The sequence below is a fragment of the Bombus vosnesenskii genome, unplaced genomic scaffold, assembly GCF_011952255.1.
Source record: "Bombus vosnesenskii isolate JDL3184/JDL3185 unplaced genomic scaffold, Bvos_JDL3184-5_v1.1 scf7180000013263, whole genome shotgun sequence".
Lineage (NCBI taxonomy): Eukaryota > Metazoa > Arthropoda > Insecta > Hymenoptera > Apidae > Bombus > Bombus vosnesenskii.
This window is the reverse complement of record NW_022882923.1, coordinates 8,427,655-8,450,558: the sequence shown is the minus strand read 5'-3', so window position 1 is coordinate 8,450,558 and position 22,904 is coordinate 8,427,655. Positions and strand designations below refer to the sequence as shown.

At 43.0% G+C, this 22,904-nt stretch overlaps 3 protein-coding genes across 14 annotated transcripts in view; 2 read left to right on the top strand and 1 right to left on the bottom strand.

The window, feature by feature from the left end:
* Positions 1-47: 47 nt before the first annotated feature.
* LOC117234696 (methylcrotonoyl-CoA carboxylase beta chain, mitochondrial) lies at positions 48-3,205 on the bottom strand. The gene is made up of 9 exons (XM_033496180.1): positions 2,933-3,205; positions 2,041-2,294; positions 1,696-1,967; positions 1,460-1,607; positions 978-1,393; positions 774-908; positions 570-706; positions 414-499; positions 48-346 (listed from the first exon to the last, which is right to left on the bottom strand). The coding sequence occupies exons 1-9, from the start codon at positions 3,044-3,046 to the stop codon at positions 229-231; spliced, it is 1,680 nt and encodes a 559-aa protein (XP_033352071.1). The 5' UTR covers positions 3,047-3,205; the 3' UTR covers positions 48-228.
* Positions 3,206-3,548: 343 nt separating this feature from the next.
* LOC117234638 (transcription factor 12) overlaps positions 3,549-22,904 on the top strand; it is a 106,363-nt gene continuing 87,007 nt past the window's right edge. For all 12 annotated transcript variants that reach the window (XM_033496054.1, XM_033496140.1, XM_033496129.1 and 9 more), the window contains exons 1-3: positions 3,549-3,833; positions 6,117-6,436; positions 21,838-21,887. In XM_033496054.1, the coding sequence (XP_033351945.1) occupies positions 6,355-6,436; positions 21,838-21,887 (132 nt within the window). In that variant the 5' untranslated portion in view covers positions 3,549-3,833; positions 6,117-6,354. The remainder of the gene's footprint in view (positions 3,834-6,116; positions 6,437-21,837; positions 21,888-22,904) is intronic.
* LOC117234549 lies at positions 3,795-5,624 on the top strand. Its single transcript, XM_033495894.1, has 6 exons — positions 3,795-3,833; positions 4,292-4,326; positions 4,386-4,554; positions 4,630-4,699; positions 4,817-4,954; positions 5,261-5,624. The coding sequence occupies exons 1-6, from the start codon at positions 3,795-3,797 to the stop codon at positions 5,329-5,331; spliced, it is 522 nt and encodes a 173-aa protein (XP_033351785.1). The 3' UTR covers positions 5,332-5,624.

Below are 22,904 nucleotides of genomic sequence, written 5' to 3'. Positions count from 1 at the left end.
CGTTAAGGAACAAAGATAGAAGGCTAATAAAGACGCGCATAGAAATATACTTATATATATATATATACATATATATATGTATATGTGGAATGTTTAATGATCATGTATACATGATAACTTTGTATAAAAAATATATATCTTTGGCCTAAAATTTTGTTAGAGAGGTTACAAACATCGGTTCGTACTTTCATAATTGCAGGTCACTGGTTACATCGTTGAACACGAACCTTACATTCGGAAAATTCCAAATTTAGTTTCTGGTATGGGTGCGTTCAGCGCTGCCGATAGACTAAGGCCTAATACCACTCTAGTGTCGGTCGGATTGATCACACCGTCGTCCCAAAGTCTGAAAAACAATTTACTCTCAATTTGCTCTCATAAAGTGAAAGAACTAACAGTACGTGAAAATCTACCTGGCACTGGCATAGTACGGACTGCTCTCCTTTTCGAATTTCTCTATGATCGGTCTTTTCAGCTCCTCCTCCTCTTCCGGGGTCCACTGTCACAATCGACGAGATTATATCGATAATTGACAAGACAATAACAGAACGAGTTTCAATGTTTTGTACCTCTTTCCCATCGCGAACACGTTGCTGCTTGGTAATTTGCGCTATTACATTCGCAGCCTGTACCCCTCCCATCACGGATATTTTTGCATTCGGCCAGGTATAGAGAAATCTTGGCGAATAAGATCTACCGCACATACCTGCGTATGTATCAAAATTAAACAAACTGAACATGACTCGAACAGTCGTTTATCAAATGCAAAGTACCGTAATTTCCTGCTCCGTACGAACCACCGATCACCACCGTAATTTTGGGCACTTGAGCGCAAGCCACTGCGTTCACCATTTTTGCTCCATTTTTAGCAATGCCCTCGGCCTCGGCATCCTTGCCCACCATAAACCCTGCAGTTTTACAATGACCAGATGTATTAGTCGTGGGAACGCGGCAATTTCATTCAACGAGATACGTACCTGTAATATTCTGCAAGAAAATAAGCGGTATCTTTCTCTGAGCGCAGAGCTGCACGAAATGTGTGGCTTTTAACGCGGCCTGCGAAAACAGTATGCCATTATTCGCAACTATTCCCACGGGGTAACCGTAAATTTTCGCGAAGCCGGTAACCAACGTTTCCCCGTACTGCGCCTTAAACTCGCGAAATCTCGATCCATCCACGATCCTCGCTATCACTTCTCTGACATCGTACGGTCGCTTCAAGTTTACGCCAACTATACCATAAATTTCATCGACGGAATACAGTGGTACGTCCATCTGTTTGTCCAAGTTTACGTGCATCGGTCTTTGTCTATTTAAGTCTTTCACAATCTGACGAGCCAAGTACAAGGCGTGAGTATCATCCGTGGCATAATGGTCGGTAACTCCAGAGGTTCTGAAATTGAAACTCCAGAACCATAATCGAAAACAAACGATGTGTCCAGATGTACTTGTTAATTACCGACAATGAACCGTCGCACCGCCCAACTCCTCCGGTGTAACATCTTCGCCAGTAGAAGCTTTCACCAAAGGCGGACCAGCCAAGAAGATAGTACCCTGATTGCCAACGATTATGTTTTCGTCGGCCATAGCTGGCAAGTATGCGCCTCCTGTATAAATTGATTAAATGTCATTGCGAATAATTGGCGTATAACAGTGCCGAGAGATTCGAGTAGAATACGCGGATCATAGTCAGACCTGCTGTGCAACTTCCCATTACCACTGCAATTTGCGCGATCCCCTTCGAACTTAGGATCGCCTGATTGTAGAAGCTTCTTCCGAAATGCATTTTATCCGGAAATACCTCGGCTTGTCTAGATAAATTTGCGCCACCACTGTCTACCAAATATATGCATGGCAAATGATTCTCTTCCGCAATTTCTTGAGCTCTCAAGTGCTTTTTCACCGTGATTGGATAGTACGTGCCCCCCTTCACAGTCGGATCATTTGCAACTATTACGCATTCAGTGCTAAATGGTGACGACATATTTTTAACGTAATTATCAAAGAATTTTTTCAAGTCCGGAAATTGGAAATACTTACCCTTCTACCCTGCCGATGCCAGTAATAATTCCACCAGCTGGCACTTCCTCGTTATCGTACAGTTCGTAACCAGCTAACTGAGAAAATTCGAGAAAGGGAGATGTCGGATCGAGAAGCGTGTCAATTCGTGCTCGTGGTAAAAGTTTTCCCTTTTTTACGTGTCTTTCTCTCGCCTTTCGTCCCCCGCCCTCTACTACCTTTTCGACTGTCTCTTTTAGTCTATCTACCATACACTTCATTTGTACATAATTGTCCTAGAAACATTTTTTTACCAACTCCACATTCGTTCTGACAATCGTTTTTAACCCCCAACCAGTATCATTGGCTCATAGATAATTACTATAGAGTTTATTCAATTATAATTTGTATTTTTTACTTTACGCAACGAAAATCACTGATAGTCATTACGATGACAGTCATAAAATGTAGAATAAAATTAATCAAATACTAAATATTAGAAATCATAATTGTACAAATACTGTTATTAATTATCCCGATTTAACAAAATAATTCAAGCTGTGTGATCGCTAATGATTCAACGATAACCAATTGAGAGCCAATTATTTTCATTATTCGAAACATTGCATGCACTGTTTTTAATAAATTATGAAAAAAAGGCGCGCGCAATGTTCGTAACGTTTGTATTACGCGCCATACATCATCGTGAGTCTGTTGTGCAGTCGTCCATCACGTTCCGAATGCATTTAAATAAACGATATCAATTTATCTCGCTCAAGTGATAAAATAATCCGTCCGTGCAATTAATATCGCGATAATTTTTACATCCCTTTCAAAGTGATAAGTTAATATCGATCAAAAGTGGAATCCTTAAAGAGATTAGTTTCAGGATGGTTCGTTTATGAATGAAATGCGCATGTACTCTCGTTCTAACCTGATACTCCGGTGACTTGGTGTCTTGTTCACTACCGATAATGATAGCTTCATCGTGAAACGTTCTTGTAGTACGGCGTAAATTTCTCATAAAAAGATTTCCTTTCCTTAACATCCTTATTAATATCGATCCTTCTGTTACTTTACTTTCGTGAATTATACGTAACTATAGCGCGTACTATGATCACTACACTTTACGCTTGCTTATATACACAGCAGCTACAACAATGTAATTCACTTATTTTTGAGACCGAGCTACGCTGCCATCTCAGTGAAGTTATTCACAGTTCGGAGGCTGAAGTTTTTATCGTGATATGCGGTGGGAATAACACATAATAGTAGCAGACTACTTATCAAAGCATTGTGAAGAGAGATAACTTTTTACAATTCAGGATCACGTAGGGTCAATGATATAATACAAAATACGTCAAGATATCGTAGATTTTTCAATAGGACGAAACATAAAAATGTTTTTGTTGCTTTTATTAATCAACGATGTTAAATTTTATATCTTTTACGATCGATGATGTAAAATGGTATAACATAGACAAAAGATAGATAAATTTTTAATTAATACATATTAAATTCAAATAATTGGTACGCATTGCATTTTATAGATGGTGCTCAGATCGCAGGTTTGTGCTAGATGTCGTTGGAAACGGAGGTGTATCGCTACGCAGTATCCGTTTTGCGTTGCATTGATGAAAGGTTTCGAAAAAGGGTGAAGTTTGAGAATACTTTATCAATCGTGGACGAATAACAAACGTGTCTCGACTGATAAGTAGCTAACGATAGTCAACGTAGAAGCAAAGAACGTGACAAGGTATTAGATCAAGCTCGAGAAAAATTTGAAAGCTTACAGAATGCCGGACATATCCAGTCTATCTCATTACCCTTTAAAGGTAAATATCATTAAAGTAACATTCGATTTGTCATTTCCTTGAATAATTCTACTTTGGAATCATTTGCTTTATTCCTATTCGTTGCACGTCATATTCCTTACTTTTTCTCGTTTCGCTTTGTTATCGCTTTCCGCTCGAGCGATTACGACGATTTCTCTTCGATATTCGGTGTTTCCGATTATGAGAACAGATGTCAGATAATCTCCTAAAATTGTAATTACCTTTTACGAAGGCTTTACCGTAGTTCCTTTCGACGATGCATGTTTTCTAAAGAGTAAAATAGAATTATGTAAGGGCACGGCAATGAAACAATTCCATAACTTGTTTGACAAGTTTCTCGTATTATCAAGGCGGTTTCTGCAATACCGCAATTGCATTATCAAGAATCCGTTGCCTAGAAAACTCCACTTATTTAGCATTTTAAGATCATTTTTTATGATCTTGTCGGATTTTTTCAGGTGATATTTGCAATTCATTTAGTCCTAGTAACATGGTAAGAATAAACTTTTTGTTTACTGTATACTAATCTGCAATTTAGAAAGTATTGTAAAGTACTGTAATGTATGGAATGTCATATTTGTACTACATAGTTAAACGATGGATTTCTAGGAGCATTCAGGGACATTGGTGCCCAAGGTCTGTAATGTTTTACAATTTTCTTTTCTTCGTTTGTTTATTGTGGGCTATTCACAATATCGAATCAGACGAACCTCTGCAATTTGTAAGCATTTAACCATTCATATATATTTTATGGTTCTGGTAAGATCAGTGTTTGTAATAGAATTATATATTTTAGGCACTTTTTATAAATGTACTGTCCATTTTTTTTGACATAGTAACATTAGCAGTCTATTTCCCATCAATGTGTAAGTTGGTGCCATTTACTATCAAATTTAAGACTAACACTTAAAGCTTGATAAATTATATCGTTGATTAACCTCCCTACGCAGAAGATATATCAATCTGATCGCACGAACTTGTAGATGTATCTGAGACGCTTAGTGCAACAATTATGATCATAAACATGATTGTTCGCATCATCACAAGCGTATATCTTCTACGAATAGGCCAAGCAAGAGGTGGATGTTTATCCACAATGTTTACTACAGGTCCTGCAATGGGTCAGTAATACATTGGAATACAGATGTTTTGTAGGCCTGCGTTGCTTCTACAAAGTTATGCTTTGAGTAGGTGCATGACATCTTTTGTTTCAAGTATGCATATTATATCGCACAGTTACACTACGTTGTTTATAACGGTATTTGTGAATGTAATGCTTGATACGATACAAACTGTTTACAATGTACAGTGTTTTATTTGCAACCATATTGAACTATGCACTGTGTCGTACTGCCTTTTTTTGTATGCGTGGTTCACAATTTGAAGGGGATGGGGAACAAACTTTTATGAATGTTTTTCTATTTTAGGCTTTGGTCGACAGGATTACGAGGACATATCTCATCCGATTCCACAAAATTCCGATTTTGCTGGAGTTTAAAAATACGATATGACATTACTAAAGTTCGATACGTCGAAAATTACGCGATATCGTTGTCGTATCTCTCGTAACTCGTAAGAAGTACGCGCACGTATAATCACGTTACTGATATTAAATACTACTTTATTTATATATTTTAGAATCTCTAACAACGATGACATTCAGTGCAATCTAGAATTTTTATTTTATGTATATACCGTATGCAAATAACGCTCCGTCGATACGCGATGACACGAAAAGAATCGTATATTATTATATCATTATAATAAAACTTAACTTAATTATACGTTTCATACGCCCAACCTATAGATTTTATTCTGTACAATTATTTGTACTCTTAACATGTGAATAAAAATTTTCATTGCAACCGTATGCCCGAACTCCTTAGGTTTTCATGGACTGTAATCTTTAATCTTCAATCTCTTAAACTTATTATTTAAGGCTACATTGTTCGTAGATTAATGAAAAAAAAAAAAAGAAAAAAGTAGAAAACGAATAATCATTGGATTAATCCTCTGATGGGCGGGCAGGAGATTATAAATCAAATTTTGATTAAAACAGGATAAATACGCTATTCAATATTGCTGTCTTTTGTTTACGATGTTTGCTTAATTCGAATTACTTTGTTGAAAATAATATAAGATATTTTCAAATATTAATCATTTTCCACGAAAAAAGATATTCTCTTACACTCTTTCGCCCGTCCATCGGAGAATGACTAGACAATAAGGAAGATAAAGAAATAACGATTATGTTCGATTAACGATAAATATATTTTTGCGAAGGTGTCGAAAGAGGAAAGAATGATATTCAAAGCAACCGCGTAGCGACAGTGGCGCGAATCAGTGGAAAAAGAGTGGCGCCACTGATGAACTATAAGAGCCGCATCGGTGAGGCGGCGTGGTTCAGTAGTGTGCGTGACCGTTCCGGGAGGAGGGTGACTCCACGCGCGGCCACACCGCGAAACCGTGCCCCACTCGCCTCAACCACGAACGTCCACTCGTTTTCTCGTCTCGTGAAAACATGGCGGCCAGCGACGACGAGCCGATGCATCTCTACGAGGTCTTTCAAAACTGCTTCAATAAGATCGCCAACAAGCATCCTGGTGAGTGTCGTCAGTCACTGAAACAATATTCATTAAACACAGAGAATCAGGAGAATTCTGTGCTGTGCGTGTACCGTGTGAAAATAGAGCGACGGAGTCTCTTGTGTCTAGTGTCTTCTGCGAGAGCACCGTGCATTAAATGCAGCAAGCGTCGCTTTTGGTGGTTCCCTTGTGTCAACGAATCATTTTACAAAGGGTTAGGAAGAATTCGAGTGTTGTGTTTCGGTCGATCGAGCTCTTGATCACGTCGACGATCCGTGCCGGACGATTCTCTCGACTGACTCGCTCCGTTCTGTGTTTTGGTTTGCTTGTCAGTGCTTTGGACAGTGCTGCCCCGTCGTAGTGAACTAACCCCCCGAGAGAGAGAGATTAGTTCTCTTCCTTGTGCTTCGTGTATCGCTATTATTGTTCTTTCGTTCGTTTAAACTCGAATACTATTTGCATATTGTCCGTGTGGCGTACTAGACGTCGAAAATATAGTCGACATAACCTAGACATCGGAGACTCGTCGCTCTCTCGCTCGCTGTCATGTGCAACAGTCGATCGAAACTGTTGTGATACATTTGTAAAGCGTCCGTGCGACTAATACCGAAAACAACAACGTTAGACATTAATGCATTATTATTTATTTCGCGTATCATCGACGTTCGTCGATGTGGCGATATTCGTTTTCAAAAGTTGGCCCCCGATTGGGCGAGACAGCCGAGACTCGATCATGTACCACGTGTCCTCTCGGCGACGCCGCTGGAATCGTTAGAGGTTAATCGCTCGAACATAATATAAGAAAGACCATAAATCGGAATCTTTCTACTGGCACAGAATCTCGAAAGACTTCTCGAGGGTAGGAATTACGGTCCTTTCTTTCTTTTCCATTTCTTTTTTTCTTCTCTCGCCTTTCCCTTTTCACGTAGTTGACCGAGAAATAAATAGTTCTTACAATTCGGAGCATTGTTACGCCATGGTCGTTGCGTGAACTGTATTTAAAAGAGGTTCCCATCCTTTCGCGACAGTTTTAACACACGTCAATTCCAGCACGTGCCTGTCCGATCGAACGCCGATGATATTATCGACGCTCGATGTTGATCACGCTCGTGGTCGAATATTCTTATCTGTTTTCGAAATTTATATCTAATATGGTGACATTGTCGAGCTTTGATTTATCAGCGATAAGGTTAATAAGGGTGGCAGGTTTGGTCGGTCGTGTCGGTCGTGTCGGCCACGAAATCATTCCGAAAATTGTTGTTCAAAGGGAATTGTAAAGTCGACTGTTTGCATGTCGCTCGGGATAGTTGGTAAACCGAGTCTCGGTTGTTTGTTTAGCTTGTGGATACTGTTTGGAAAACGCTGGAGGTGGTGCATGGTTGTCCTCGACCAAATGCTCTTCCTAGTCGGTAACGAAATGTTTCGTGTCGCACATAGTACCTACGTATACTACGTACACAGGATCGACTATCCAAATTAAACGTTTTTCTTTCTCTTGTTAGACGAGCCGCGTTAGATTGATATATCGATGCACGCGGCGAGTTCGTGTATTTAATCGGAGATTAGATATACGATTCGCCGGTCGAACGGCGTGTCGAGTTTTACACGATGTTTGAAGAGCGGTCCGAATAATTTCGAAAATATCGCGTCGATTGTTTAGGATCGATCGTCGTCTTACTCATTTATATTCCCGATGTTTAAGCGCGCACGGTGTCGGGTTCGTTAAGCGTCAATTGTTCGGACGAGGCGTCCGCCAATTGCCAACAATCCGGTTAATTCTTCGCTCGTTTCGCCCCTGTTAATTTCAACGATTGCCACTTTGACTGGAAACATTGTATACGATTTGATATAAAGCCTCGTTCAGATTAGTCCAGTTACCTGAATTCGTACGATTTAAAGTCCAGCAACTTGAAACTTCTTTACCAGCATGAAATTACCGTTTACTTTATTCCAGACATTCTTTCAAGTTTTTATACTTCATCAGACTCGTTGGCAGTGAAACTACCAAATCGATCAGAATGATGCGCAGATTTTTTAGTTTTGCAGCTATTAAAATGGTGTATGCGTTTTCGGTAATAATAATGCTTGCTTTTATTAAGACGGGAACATGGTCACGTTTCTTATCTTATTTTGTTATTCTTGTCTCGTTACTTTAATCTTATACGATATATGCAGGTAGATATTAAAGGTAGTTCTACAGTATTGGTCAATTGTAACTTAAGGAGCAGCTAGTATTTGATGCAGGCCACAAATTCTCATTCATTGTTTTAATATCCGAAGGGTCAGGGCTCGATCGTTCAAGTGCAAGGGTATCTAAAAATAAAGGGGAATCTCCAACGTACATTCCACAGATATTTCTTTCCATTTGGACGAAGCGTTTCTATCTTTGTTCGTTAATGGGACTGTACGTACATATGTATACGTCTCAAAGGTTCTCGCACGACAGGATGGGCAAACGGCAAAATTGCACGTAATGCCACGAAAACACGAGCGTAGATTTTAATGGTCGATTCGATCTAAAATTATCAGACAGTGACTCACGAGTAAATTTACCTGAAGCGGAGTTTGTTTCGGGAAACCGCGGCACGATAAAGCGTTCACCGTCCACGATACGTTTACTTAGGAGCAAATACTTTCTGCAAGCACTAATTATTCAATGTTGACCAACGAAACGCGGATGAGTGTACGGGGTGTTTCGGAAACGATCTTTTACGATCTTGAAAATTTTATCTCTCGATATTCCAGCCTGTTTCAATCGTTGATATTACTGATTCATAGTTGAAAGAGGCTTGGAACTCCGAAAGTAAAAGATATCTGGATCGATGCGCATCTATTAAGACTCTTTCGGTTGTTTTGGCGGAGCAGTGCGTGGTCTCGAAGCTTTGCCTCGACTCTCATTCACGTTCCCTAAACTTTCTCCGATTGCAATGTTTTTGTCCGGGATCGATATTTCGGTATGAAGAAACGCGGTGCGATATCTCGGTGGTGGCTGGAAAATCGAATCTTCCACGGGGCGATTCTGTTTCAGCTCGTAAACTGTAGCGACGAATCCGTGCGACTTGCAAGTATTACAAGGGAATACCTCCTCGCAGGGAAACGCGGCTGATTTGATCTGACCCAAGAGCGCCATTTCTGAAACTCTCTCGTTCCCCAGAGCGAGAGTTTGAACGAACAACCATAAACGAGCTCCAGACACAACACTCGTGACTTAGCTCTCCTTCTTCCTTTCTCTTTCCATCCCACAGACCCTTCGATTTCTCTCTTTTTCCCTTTTTACCTTATTTCTCTCTCAGGAGAATTATCGAGGGAGTGTCACCGTGATGCACCTGCCTCTTGCTCTCTCTTTCTCTCTTTCTCTCTTTTTTCTCACTCCCGCTATATCCCTGTCTTCCTGCCGCCTTCTCCTTCACTCTCGCATTGCTTATTGGTCGCACACGCGCCTCGCACACGACTTGGTACCGCAATGGATCGCCTATGAAAATTCTCGATGGTACTCCAAGTGGATAAACGGATGATTTCGTAACTGCGGAAATGAAAATGTATACGACTCCCAAATGTAAACTGCAATTTCCTCTAGCAGTTATGATTCTGTATAGTACGTATGTTGCCGAAAACAATTACAGTATTAGAGGATGGCTGTGCATCGATCTATCGAGTCGAAATAAAAAAGACTATGGATCCGATAAATCGATGAAAAAAAAAAGAAAAAAAATTGAAGCGATAAACGTTAACCATTAGAACCCTTTCGCATATTTCGACTAACGTTATTAGCGAAAATTTACTTAATTAGGGAAGCGATTTTAAAACTCGATACGTCATCGATCAATTTCGCTTCAAAACTATCTTTCCGTTTATTTTTGAAGTCGAATATACGTTTCTATCAGCCTCTTGAGCACTTAAGAAATATTAATTAATATCGCGTATGCGGAATAATATTGATTGAATTGGACAATCGGAAGGTGTGTACATGCGTGTCTCCAAAGCACGCGAATTCGATTTCTTGCATCGCGAAGCGCTGCTCTATTCTTCGAGACGTTCGAACGACTCGTTACTCGTTAACGAACCGTTCGTGAAGCCGTGTTCACGGAGAGGATGCGGGATTCTAGCGCTATTCTTCGGTAGCTGCAATTCCGGAAGCTGTCCAGTCTGAAAGTAAATCAGGGAAAAGTTTCCCGTGGTTCGGCTACGAAACTTTTCGATCCTCTTCTTAGGGAAGGCCAAGTCCAAAGTGCGTTTCATGTACGGGCGCGCACACACAAATCAAGGATGAGCATAATCTACATTTACAGCAGGGGCCCGATGAGCATCTGCTTCCACCCCTCTTCGCCCTCGACCCCTCATCCCTCGACGCCCTAGTCTGAATCCCTTTCTCCGCCAACGAGCATCCTCCCACCGTCGTGCACGCGTGTATTCTCCCGATCACGATCGTTTCTTCCTCGTCCGCGTCGAACTTTGTTCGCTCGTTCCCTCTCTCTTCCATTTACACGCCAGAAACGTATAATATACAGCCAACGCGTAGTATACAGCGTCGGCCATAAGTATATCAACACGCTTATAAACATTTAGCGTAAGTCGAATGCTTTTGACTACTTTTATTTTCTAGCTGTACTGTTATAAATAAGCTGCGGATTTTTATGCAATTTTCTATTCTTATCAAGAGAATCGAGAAAACCGGACGAAATTTATTTCGTTATATCTATACGCATGATACAGTCGCCTCGGAAAGAGTAAGCCAACGCCCTTTAAACGTAAGACGGCTAACTTGGTTCCCGAGGTGACTATATCTGTCTATAATGTAAAATATCGAACAAAGTAAAATTTGTTGGTGTCTTGCATCGAATGTAATTGGGTAGGTGCGCTGATACTTATGGCCGGCGGTGTATTATATACGCGCGTGCGACACCAGTGTCGATAGGTCACGCGGAGATCTCTTCGTACGTTATCTTCAACTTTATTATTTGCTTTATCGCTAGCGAAAAATTTGTAATCATTTAAGCTCGACCTTTCGATTCATCTCGATTTTTCCGACCTCTCCCTCTCTTTCACTCCCTCCCTTTCTCTCTCTCTCTCTCTCTCTCTCTCTCTTTGCATTTATTGCGTCTCGAAACAGAGGATTCTCTTTTTGCGTTCTTCGCGAAATCTGTGTAGATATTGTTGGTTGTTGTGGGTTTTATCTTCTCGCTGCGAGCAGGATAAAAATGCGCTTTGATAAAATGCTTAACGAGTCGTAACACTTTGTATATAGGATGATACTAATATATTGTGACGATATGAGTAATTTCAATATGCACTGGTATTTTTTCGTTCGAGGGTGAATGTGCGTCTTTCGATCGTGAGGTCATCGAGATAACAGTAATATACAGACGCGTATTTATCAGCAATCGTGTTCGCGAATCTTAAAATGTTGCAGAAATTGTTGTGTTCGCGCTTCGAAGGATTATTTTTCGCTTAATAAGAAAACACGCGTATCACGCAGCCTTCTTTAAACTTAAGATGATTATTAAGGATAAGGAAACGCGACCAGATGCAAAACGAAGGAAAGAACGCGGCAGAGTCGAAGGTTAGTCAAAGCATGGAGATTTACTTTCGGGCTCCTGAACTAGATTAGCTGGCTCGATAGTGGAGAGTAGACGCGAAGGTGTTTGAGAAGTTGGCGAAACGGGCGAGTGCACGGTGCGACTCGAATTCCTGACTAATGCAAGTCCCTCGTTACCGAACGTACGCCGCCATTCGCCGCGCTCCCGTTATGGTCGATATGAATTTGCCACAGCGTGAAACGCCATCGTCCTGAAACTCTTCGCTTCCCTCCCATTCTCCTTCTCTTTCTCTCCGTATCTTCTCCTCGAGAGTAACGCGCCAACAATCTCGTGTCTCCGCTCTTTCTGTATTTCTCTCTCGGTGGCCGTCGGCTGGTCTTGGTAAATTCGCGATGTTCCACGGTGAAGAGCAAAAGTCCATTAGCCACTGCGAGAACTGGGTTACCGAGAGGAGCTTGGACAGATAAAAAAGATTCCCGACGATTCTCTATATTTGGCGCTTGTCGTTCCCTTTCGCCGATCAGCCGTTTCTGATCCGAGATCTCCGATTCGAACTTCAAAGTCTCCAAAATCATGCAACGTTTCCCTTGGTTTCTCTTACCACGGATACGCGTTTCTTACGCCGAATGTCTCCGCAAGAGTTGATATCGCGTTCTCTGGAAAGACGGTCTATCGTCCTAGAGAGTCTCTTAGCAGTTTGACTGAAAGCACCACCCTATGGAGTACCATATCCTGCTATCCTCTTGTCTCATTGGCGTAGGCTTCGCTGTTCTCAACTTCGTTCTCCTTTATCGTTATAATGATAAAAGTTTCTTCGGATAGATTTACTAGTTTGTGCGTCGAGAACGACAAGTGAAATTCCTGTAATAGAAGTTCGTCGATTCTCCTTATTACCGATAATTTTTCGTTCATACGGTGGGTGTCGAGCTCCAGATAAATAAAGTCCGTATAAGCGGAATTCGCTCGTAATTTAAATTCTCTAAAATATTCCATTTGCTCGTTATAAAATTCCACGAAATATCACTTTTGCAATAGGGCGAAAGTGAAAAATCTATCTGACCAGAAACCTTTACACGCTGTTTAACGACAAAGAGGGATAAATTGTGGCGGCAAATCTATTAAATTAAACATGTTCTAGTATAGTCTGTTATCACAGCATAGAAGTTGAGTCTCTTCTGGTTAACAATTCTGCAGTTGTATAACTGCATAGATCCTCGATCTGCGTATTCTTGTTTTCGTTGCAAGGGTACCAAAAGTAGCCTCGCTTTCTAAAAGAAGCATAAAAAAAAGAAGAAAGAAAGGAAGGAGACTGGCGGAGACGAAGAAATTGATCGCAGGCCGATTTAAGCCGGGTAGGAAGAGCGATACCACCTGTAACAGATCGTGAGCGCGCGTAATCGGCGAAAAGCTGGCTGGTCGAACGCGTGTGCAGACATTCACGCTCGCGCACAAATGCACGCAAGTGCGCGCCGCTGGTGGGTCTGTACGGCGCCGACCTGCACCACGGTTCGGAATAGACATCTGGCCAGATTTCGTTAAGTTTGGCCCACGTGTACACACCTATACGTACGTGTATATATACGGCATATATAGACGCGTACACGCGACACCGGGGCTCGAACAAATGTGCATTCGGCTCCTGGCGCCAGAGCCGAAAAGGGGGCTCTGATTTTTTGGCAGGTGCCACTGTCCTCGACCAGCGTCACTTTCCGACGTTCAATGGCCTGCCCCCGACTCACGAAATTCCTCGGAATTTCGAGTCTCATCGACCGCGAGATACCACGGGTCAAACTCGACCATCGAACTTTGTCTGCCCTGTAATTTCCCTCTGATCATCCTCCACTCGATTCTCTCTGTCTCTCTCTCTCTCTCTCTCTCTCTCTCCTTCTCTCCCTCCCGCTCCTCACCCATTCCTCGGCTCCGTCGATTTAGCGGGAAGCAATTCTCAGAAGAAATAGCTCTTCCGTCTATCGTCGTTTATAAGGCACCCTTGCCTTTCCACCCTGAGTAAAGGAAAGACCATCGAACGCGCGTGAGAACGCGTGATCTGGTAAAACGTGAAGGCGAAAATGGCGGCAGCTTCTCACCTGTTGAACGCAACCCCGAGGCGATGCAGAAGATTTGCTCCTGCCTCGAACGTTGATACTCTTGGTGGTCCTCTTGCGCCGTGCTGGTTCACGTGAACCCGTGAATGAAAACCCGGGTTAACCTAGTCGTGAGAACTGGAGTGAGAGGGAGAGAGACAGCACGAAATCGGAGCACGTGTACGCCACGTGCCATGGGCGGCACGAGCTCGCGCGCGCGCGCACACGCACGCACCTTCGCCACCTTTTTTCCACGCGATTTTACTTAACGCGGGCACTTCACCCGTTTTCACCATTTTCGATCGTCCAGTAGCAAACCGTGAACCTGTTCTCGCGCGTACTCGCGATTTTCGGACGAATCGTGCCAATGTGCACGCATCCTATCTTTCACTTTGGGTTTACCTTCTGTACACAGTGCCCCATGAAAGTATTTGAACGATTATCATCGGACTGCGGATTTTTATGAAAATTCGTATTTATATGAAAACGAGGAAAGTAGAAACTTAGACAGAGGAGGTTCGTTTTATCCGTTAAATATTACAACAGGTCTTGTATTTTGGGTATTTTATATATTTTCGTTATCATGTACATCCTATACGTGTTTTCGATCTTTAAATACCCCATGAATGTATAAAAATTCGTAGCGTTCGCGCTTTTCTGAACAACTATACCTTAAATGAACATACTCATACTCGTCATACTGACGAATAGATTGCTGATATATGTGCAAAACGATGCGAGAATGTAGATGAATATAGAAATTTATAAAATATCTGTACTAATGATCTATAAAATATCTTTCATCTGTATGCGCAAAAATATGAATTTGCGTAAACATCCATAAATTGAAAAGTAGCAGCTAAAATTCTAAGCTACGTCGTTCGTGTTTATCGTTGCTTTTCTTACGGAGACATCGAGTTGGATTCTGTCCAAGGAACACGAACAAAAGGGATTCGCGAAACGATACCCTGGACGGATAATCCATTTCAGGAACATTTCAGATCATTTTCCTCTATCAGTCTCGTTCGATTATTTCTTGGTCTGCGCTTAGCTCAACATTTCGAGAGGATTGAAATTGAAGTAGTAATTGATCACGAGGAAGATCGAAATTTCAAGAAAACTTAAGAGTGATTTTTGGCTTTACGATGTTTATAAACCTGTAAAAGACACCTGTAAAAGATGGCGCTCTGAGAAGACAGATCCCCCTCTTTGTCCAACGAACGACTCGATTACTATATCGTTTTCCTCTGTAAATTTATTTCTCCCAATTATTCCCTGATTTTCGTTCGGCGCGAGAAAAAGAAACCTTAAGAAAAATGAACGACGTATTGCTTGCCGTGAGAAACTTCAGTTATGTGGGCTGCGTGAATCATATACGGCGCTCCATGTAAGAACAACGGCAAAGAAATATATTTATCTATACTCGAACAATCTTATCGCTATCCGCCCAAGGCTAAAACAGTTCCGGTCAGAAGGAACCAGATATTTGTGATTATTACTGCCAATGTATTAAAAAGATGTTTGAGAGTCACTGGAGCCCCCGTGGCCTGCGCCACTGTCCTCCGGTGGGCCCCTTCTAGGGTAACACGAAGGGGGGCACTGACAGCGACAGCTGCCGCTGCTGCTGCTATATTCCCCTCCTTCTTTCTTTCTCCGTCTCTCCTACGCGTTGTCCACGTCTTGCCGTTTCCACTCGGTCCCTTTTGCCGGAGCCATAGCCCTCTTGGTCCCGCGGGGCCCGTTGGCACCACGGCATCCCCACCATGATGCCCATGGTCGCGTGGCAGCCAGCCTTCTCCTCTACAAAATACACCTTCGCCGTTCCGTTTACATCCAAACGCCGCAACGGACGGTCCCCTTTTTTCTTCCTTTTTCTTTCTCCCCCTCTCTTTTTCTTTTTCCCTTCGTTCTTTCTTCTTGCAGCGCTTCCTTTCCTCAGACTGCGAACATCACGCTCGAGCCAGCCTCGCTTCTTCTTGCGAATCGTACGCTCGATTCGTCTCTTCGCGTTGATACGTACCGGTCGTTGCGCTTGCTACTCTTTTTATCCCAAATTTTTGCTGCTCCTGCTATCTTCCGCTACGGAAAGTAACGGTTTCAAAATACTCGCTTCGATAGCTTGCATCGGTCTCTCCGATTCGGATTTCACCTGCTCTGATTGGTATACAAGGGATGATTTAATTAGTTTCGTTGCAATTGGAACGTCGAATAAGAATCGATGCAGGCTCGATTATACTTGTATCAATCATATGTACGTGCACGTACATTTATATATATGTGTACATACACGACTTTTACACACCTGACGATAAGTATTCTTTCGTTGCTACGCGTGCATTGCTCTCCGTATAGTAACAAGCAACTGCCGAGAAAAAGTGGCTCGTCTGCATCGATCCTGAGTGAAGTATTTCCGCGAAGTCCATCGGTACTCGAAGAATTTGGATCGGCCACCGCGTTTCGCGACTTCGATTTCTATAATTTTCGTTCACATTCGTGGGGTCCTTGTACCTATCCGTGTACCTAGCCGTACGCCCATAATACACTGCGGTTTCAGAGCCGATGAATAAGTTGCGATATTATACGTAGAAGTATAACGCACACGCTCTTCCGATTATTTTCACTACGCTGATTCCACTGTGGCCTTGCGAGCGAGCTTTCGAAATTCTGGCCTTGCAAACAGCTTGGAAACTTGGAGATATAAAAACCTGCATGAAAAATTCCTTCGAATATTAATTTCATCCGAGTCCAAGCCGAACGTTTCAAGACAATAGCGTAAGACCCGCGTGTTAAGTAGCGTTAGATCGTCGTTGCGATAGAACAGAGAGAAACGATCGTAGATCGATCGAACGATTCGATCGGAGTCAGGGCGCTGGTTCGGTTGAGCACCAGTGTCTACCTGAGTTCTTTTTCATATTTTTTTTCCTCTTTCTCTGCTGGTCTTCTATTCTTCCTCCCTCTGGTGTACGTATCCCCTCTACCATTGGGGTCGAGGGCCCCAAGGGTGGCAAACCTTTCCCCCTTCCTCTTCTTTCTCTATTCTCTGCTGGCCGCGAACTTCTTTTTTCTTCTTTTTTCTCTTCCCTTCCTCCCTTCTTCTTTCTCTCTCCTCCCTTTCTTTGTCCGTGCGTGTCTCTCTCTCTCTCTCTCTCTCGCTCACTCGCTCGCTTTCTCTCGCTTACCTGCGGGAACTTGGAACACCCTTTTGGGTCGCGTGGCACCGTGCACCGGCATGGTACACACGCGAATTCTCCCATAGAAATCGCTCGTTGGGGTGCGTGGGTCTGCGTAGTGGCGGTATACGTATCGGGTGTCCTGCAAATATAACAAAGAAAAGAAGAATTCTTGAGCCGAATCTGAAAATTTATACAGAAGTTACGACTATCGCAAGACGCTTATCGCAAATGTACATATATCTAGTAAAAAAATTAGCATACAGCATGAATAGATATCTGAAACATATAATAAGTGCAGAGTAATCTCTGCAGGTTATGGGTATTCTATGTACTTTTTATTTTCAGATTTGTTTCAGAATTTGTCTGATACAATCGCGAAATGTTTCGTTACGGTGGAGATGAAATTTCAAAATGTTTCCTATAATACGCGTGATGTATTCGTAAAAGGTTTCTGTAAGTATTGGAATACTTTTGTCAGACGCTGTATCTTGTATTTTGGGAATGTCAGTCGTATCCTGATTTCTTGAAACGTCGTCACGAAACGTCGTGGACGACTATTAAAATTTACACGCGGGCGTAAAAAAATGCAGCGACTATTCGAGGGAGATAATCGAATTAAGCCTTTCCAAGGCGCGCAGGTGTTTCATTATTTCTTTCGTCGTTTTTACAAGCTTCGCCGTCACATTTTTCTCCGCGTTCATTTACGTTTGGTTTAATCGTGCTCTCAACAGGTGGCGATACAACACGTTAGAAATTCGATCGACCAGATTTCGGGCAGCTTTCTTTCTCCGCTCGATCGTACGAGGCAAATTGCTCGAGGTCCTACTTCGCGAAGCTGTGGTTCGTCGACGAGACAGCGACGAAGTTTTGCCGGTGTTTCGCGTTTCTCGAAAGAGTTGCTGGTTGTTACCCGATGATACTTTATTTTTCTTCGTGTTCCTGTTGCTAGCTACATGTTAATAAAAGTTGCCGCTTGCGGCTAGCGGCGATGATCAGAATCGGAATTAAGAATCGTCGCGACGGAAATAATTGTTTCTTCGGTGTGTAAAGTTGGCTGACTGTTTCACAACGCACGTTGCTATTTGTTGCATGATCGATATTTCTAGTTTACATTTGCGCGTAGACAACTTGTTGCTAGGAACACATGCCGTTTCGAAACCGAGACGAAAGCAAAATGTTCCTTTTATTACGTTGTTTCAACAACGCGAACAAAATGTTCCTACAAGTTGATATTTGTTGGGCGTCGTTTGAAACGTGCAGCAACAACAAAAAGTTGCGCGTTGCTGCCTCAGCGATGACGCGGTTCAAGCGAGTATCGGTTGCTTGTGGGAACGAAAAGGATCCTTTGGTCGGAGTTTGGTCAGAGCGCAGCAAGGTACCCACGCCGATCAGGCGACTGATCGTTTTTCGAAAAAAGGGAAAAAATCAAGGGTCGGGTCAAGCTGTCGTTGGTATCCGGGGTCAAAGTACAGTCACTTAATTCTGGTCCACGTTGAACACGTTCGATCGAGCGTGTAATCGTGTCTTTTAACGCATCCCTCGATCGTCCCTAGATTATGGAAATTTTGCGTTATATGGAAGGAACGCTCCTCGTTAATTAAACCCTTCTTCGTTAACCCCGTCTCGCGAGGCCGAAGCCGCATTTTTACCACCTGTTCTTTAATTTCACTTCGTTCTATCGGCTAGATGAGAACCGGATGCTGACGTCTAGAGACGTTTACCGAGGTGGATTAGTACGAACGATAAGTCAGTCGTATCGCGTGGCTCGCTCGAACTTGGACGTTCAACACGAAAAGCTTTCTCGCTGCTTTTCTCCGGAATCGGGAAATGCAGATACGCCGGTCTACCGTTTCGCGGTGCCTCGTCTTTCACGACCATTTTTTTTATGTCCGCGCTTGCTTTTCAACGTTTAGTCGTTTTTTTTTTTTTTTACGGGATCGTCAAAACTCTGAAACGCTGGCTGGCATTTTCGCGGCACGTAATATTCGCCGATATTTTTTCCTTTCTCTTTCATGCGACTCTGTGGCGAATTCGCGAAACAGCGTCGAAGCGATACACAGTCGTGGATTATTCGGTAAATCATTGAAAATGATACATTTGCGTAAACAAGTCACATTACACGAAACATCGTTCACACTTATTCCCACTAGTTGTCCATTTATCTTTTTTCCCGACTGGTACGTTCGAGGTAGAGGGGAAAAATATAATAAAATTCGTAGGCGAGCATCGTTATTTGTTCCTAGACTCTATTCCTCCACTGATTTTTGCGTCGCAATCTGTAAGTAAGATAGAATGGAGCGGTTGCAGAGGGATGTACGCGAGGTAACAACACTGTGATCGAGGGAAAATAATTTTAGGTAATTCTAATTCGATGGTGTCGCGCTGATATACGACGCCGAGCAGGCTGACCACCAAATCGCGGTCGTGTCTCGCGCGCTGAAAATCGTTGGTCGCCGCGCGCAACGCGGCGTGGCGCGTGGTTTTCGAGGTTGTGTCGCGCATTTCGCGAGCTGTAATGCCGAATTGATGTCGGCCGAAATCCGTGTAGATGGTATCGTGGCGACCAGTGGCCGGCTGTGGCGCCGGTAATTCGCCGCCGACATTCGCGTTCCCTCTTTCTGCGATCCTCGTATTCCCTTTCTCGTATATAGAGTTAAAAGTAGGAAAACGTTAATCGTTTGGTAGATAAGATACGTGGGAACGTGACACAACGTTTAAGTGAATTTATATTATTATAATACACATGCGTTATCCTATATAAATGGTAGTATAAAATTAGAATATGCGGGCACTCGAGTGGATTTGTAGCGACAGCACATGGACGTTAATAAAATATACGTATGCGTTAACCCCAAACTAGCGAGAACAGTTCGATCCGATTCGGGGAATTGTCGAGGAAAGTATACGCGAATTTGTCCTGCGATGACGCAATCGAACGACACACGTGGAACAGATGATCACCGCGCAAAACACTTATCAGGAGCCGCGGCCGTATCTCTGTATATTACACATAACACTATCTTGCAGTAATATCTCTTTATCGTAATATTAATTCAATACGTCGCAAGATAATTTTTAGGAAAATTGCAGGATCGTCGTAATTTTTCCGACGTCGCTGTGGCCTGTCAGGATACGCATGGCACGGAGCAGCGAATTGGGTTCGATGGTTCGCTACGATGGTATCTTATTTACTACTGTTCTGCCGGTAGTCTTTATCTTACCACCGGCGATCTTTGATTCTAATAGCAGCGATACTGGCATAGAATACTGTAAATCGTGGAGGAACAGGGGCACGGACGTTGTTTCCGTGGCGAGCGAAACACACTTGCTCGGCAAGTCGGACAAGGGCAGCAACTCCGGAATCTCGTCGAGCGGAATCCGTAGTAATTCTTCATCGAGCAATATTCGATAGAGGTGACGCCGGCAGGAGCCAGCGTGGAAGACGAACTAGTCGTGACACGAAGGCCCGGTGCTCAACACTACGTCATAACGGTCGAGCTGGCTTGCACCGGCTCTGAGGATGACACGATGGACCATGGTTTAGCTTGTACTTTGATGCATGATATTGCAGACTCGGTACTGCACGCTTCGGCAAACATGTCACGAGCAAGCCGAAACTGTTAGGATTCATAGTTACCTCGGCCGATCGTGGCATAGTCGGACACTCGCCCTATCGTCTACGCACGGCTATATCCGTCCTCTGTAATATGATATACTCCTTCTGTACCATTCCCTTTTCTCGGCTAGTTATCAACCAGCTGCACTTTCCGCTTTTACCGTTTTAGTAAGAGAATTTCTCTCTCTCTCTCTCTCTCTCTCTTTCTCTCTCTCTCTCTGAATCGCTAGGTAAATTACTTGGAATAATTAATACGTCCCCGGATCGTCGGCAAATCTCACGTTCGAGGATGGTCGATCTCGAGGGTCGAACTTGAAGGGATGGCGATCGAATTGCGCAATAATAGGGTGTAACGTTAAAATATAGTTGAATTAAAATTAATCGGAATTCTTGCGCGGTGGTTTTCGAGACCGGTAAATCCAGCCGATGCTCATAAATTCTGTGCAAGATACGCGCACGTAGATTCACGTTCTCGTCTGTCCGTAGGCGCGTGTGTGTATGGGGTGGGCATTAATAACGGATGAAGCCTCGACTGCGGAAACCTCGTAATGTTTATCTCGTTGTTTATTCTGCATGCGTCGCAGCCGCAACGCGGAAAACGCGTACATCCCGCTTGGATTCTTAACGCGATCGCGGTTTTGATTTATAAAGACGGGGCGCGAATTTATGCCCGGCATTAATTTTGCATCGACTCCGCTTGCCACGCGTTCCACTACGGCATCAGAGCTTAGTCTTCGTCTTATTTCGCTCCCCTTTTTGTCGGTACTGCGTCTGGAAGTAACGTACGTTTCTAATATTATTATCGATATTGCGAGTTACCTAAACTCCGAGGCTCGAAAAATTGCCACGCGAAATTTATAGCAAGATGGAGTTGTTCGCGTCACCCAAGCCTCGACGTCTTACGATACAGTCCGAAACTTTGCATAGAATAATGAAACTCGTCGTACATTACGTATACTTGTTTGTATCGCGACGAATGGATTTTAACCTGGCTTCTTGTCTGTTGCAGAAAAATTAGGCTTCCAGTCGCCGTATGGCCCCACGATGGACAATGGGATGGTAAGTCTCGTTCCCTTTCTTATTTTTACTCGTCGATTATTCTCGAAACGCGAAGCGGGGAAACTGGATGATGTTCAGAGGGTGAATGTAAGGTCTTTTTTCCCCTCCAGAGTTGACCATCTCGAATCTTAAGATAAAGCAGGATTACGTAAGAAACAGGAGCGCAATAATTATTGCAGTCGTAGAGGCAAATTTATCCGAGAAAAAGTTACTCCTTTTCTTCTTCTCTCTCGCGGCGCGCCCTCGAATACCCCTCTACGTAATCCCAAAACTTTATCCCGAGTAATATTTTTTGGGAAGCGGTTCTCATCGTGTTTGAAATTTTCCGCTAAAAACACTGTACGCCACTCTCTTGCCAGTAGCTTATCCGTAAAGCCGGGATTTAATTTCTTTAAATCCTGGTAACAAAGGGAACAGCATCCGTTAAGCGTTCTTAAAAAGTTCTCCTTGAATCATCTCCTCGCACGTTCGTAGTTTCAGCTATTAAAAATATATAAACTTTTTCAAGAACGTCGCGCAAGATTTTTCGCAAATTAGGAGAAACGAGTTTTTCTTTTTCTCTTCAACATTAATTCACGGAACGATGAAAGTTCATTTTGTCTAGAAAGTAAGAATTACCCAATTTCGCGAGGGTTGAGCGCCGTCAACCTCCGGCTTTAATATCACTTACCCTCTCTCCCTCGTTCTCGACGATGTATTTATACGCTTATGTACGTGTACATGCACACACGAACACGCACATATATTAATATATACATTCTACCGAACAAAGGAACCGAGGAAGGTCGCAGGGGGTTAAGCGAGCTCGGATGAAAAGTTATCCCAGAGTGTGGATAAAGTTCCTCGTACTTCCTTCTTCCATGGCTTACTGCCCATCTATTTCTTTTGCCTTCGCGTAGCCTTCGCGGCGATCGGTAATTAGTTACGCCTCTGGAAGAACGATCGGAGCGAAGCGTTTTTTGCGCGAGTTACGCGAAGCACGAGTTTCATTTGGGAAAGGAATGTTGGAAAATGATG

Coding starts and splice junctions, on each gene's coding strand:
- LOC117234696 (XM_033496180.1), bottom strand. CDS start 3,046: ATGTTAAGGAAAGGAAATCTTTTTATGAGAAATTTACGCCGTACTACA. Junction 1,968..2,040: donor GGCATCGGCAGGGTAGAAGG/GTAAGTATTTCC, acceptor GTCACCATTTAG/CACTGAATGCGTAATAGTTG. Junction 500..569: donor GTGTTCGCGATGGGAAAGAG/GTACAAAACATT, acceptor CGATTGTGACAG/TGGACCCCGGAAGAGGAGGA.
- LOC117234549 (XM_033495894.1), top strand. CDS start 3,795: ATGCCGGACATATCCAGTCTATCTCATTACCCTTTAAAG. Junction 4,327..4,385: donor CATTTAGTCCTAGTAACATG/GTAAGAATAAAC, acceptor AGTATTGTAAAG/TACTGTAATGTATGGAATGT. Junction 4,700..4,816: donor AGTCTATTTCCCATCAATGT/GTAAGTTGGTGC, acceptor ACGAACTTGTAG/ATGTATCTGAGACGCTTAGT.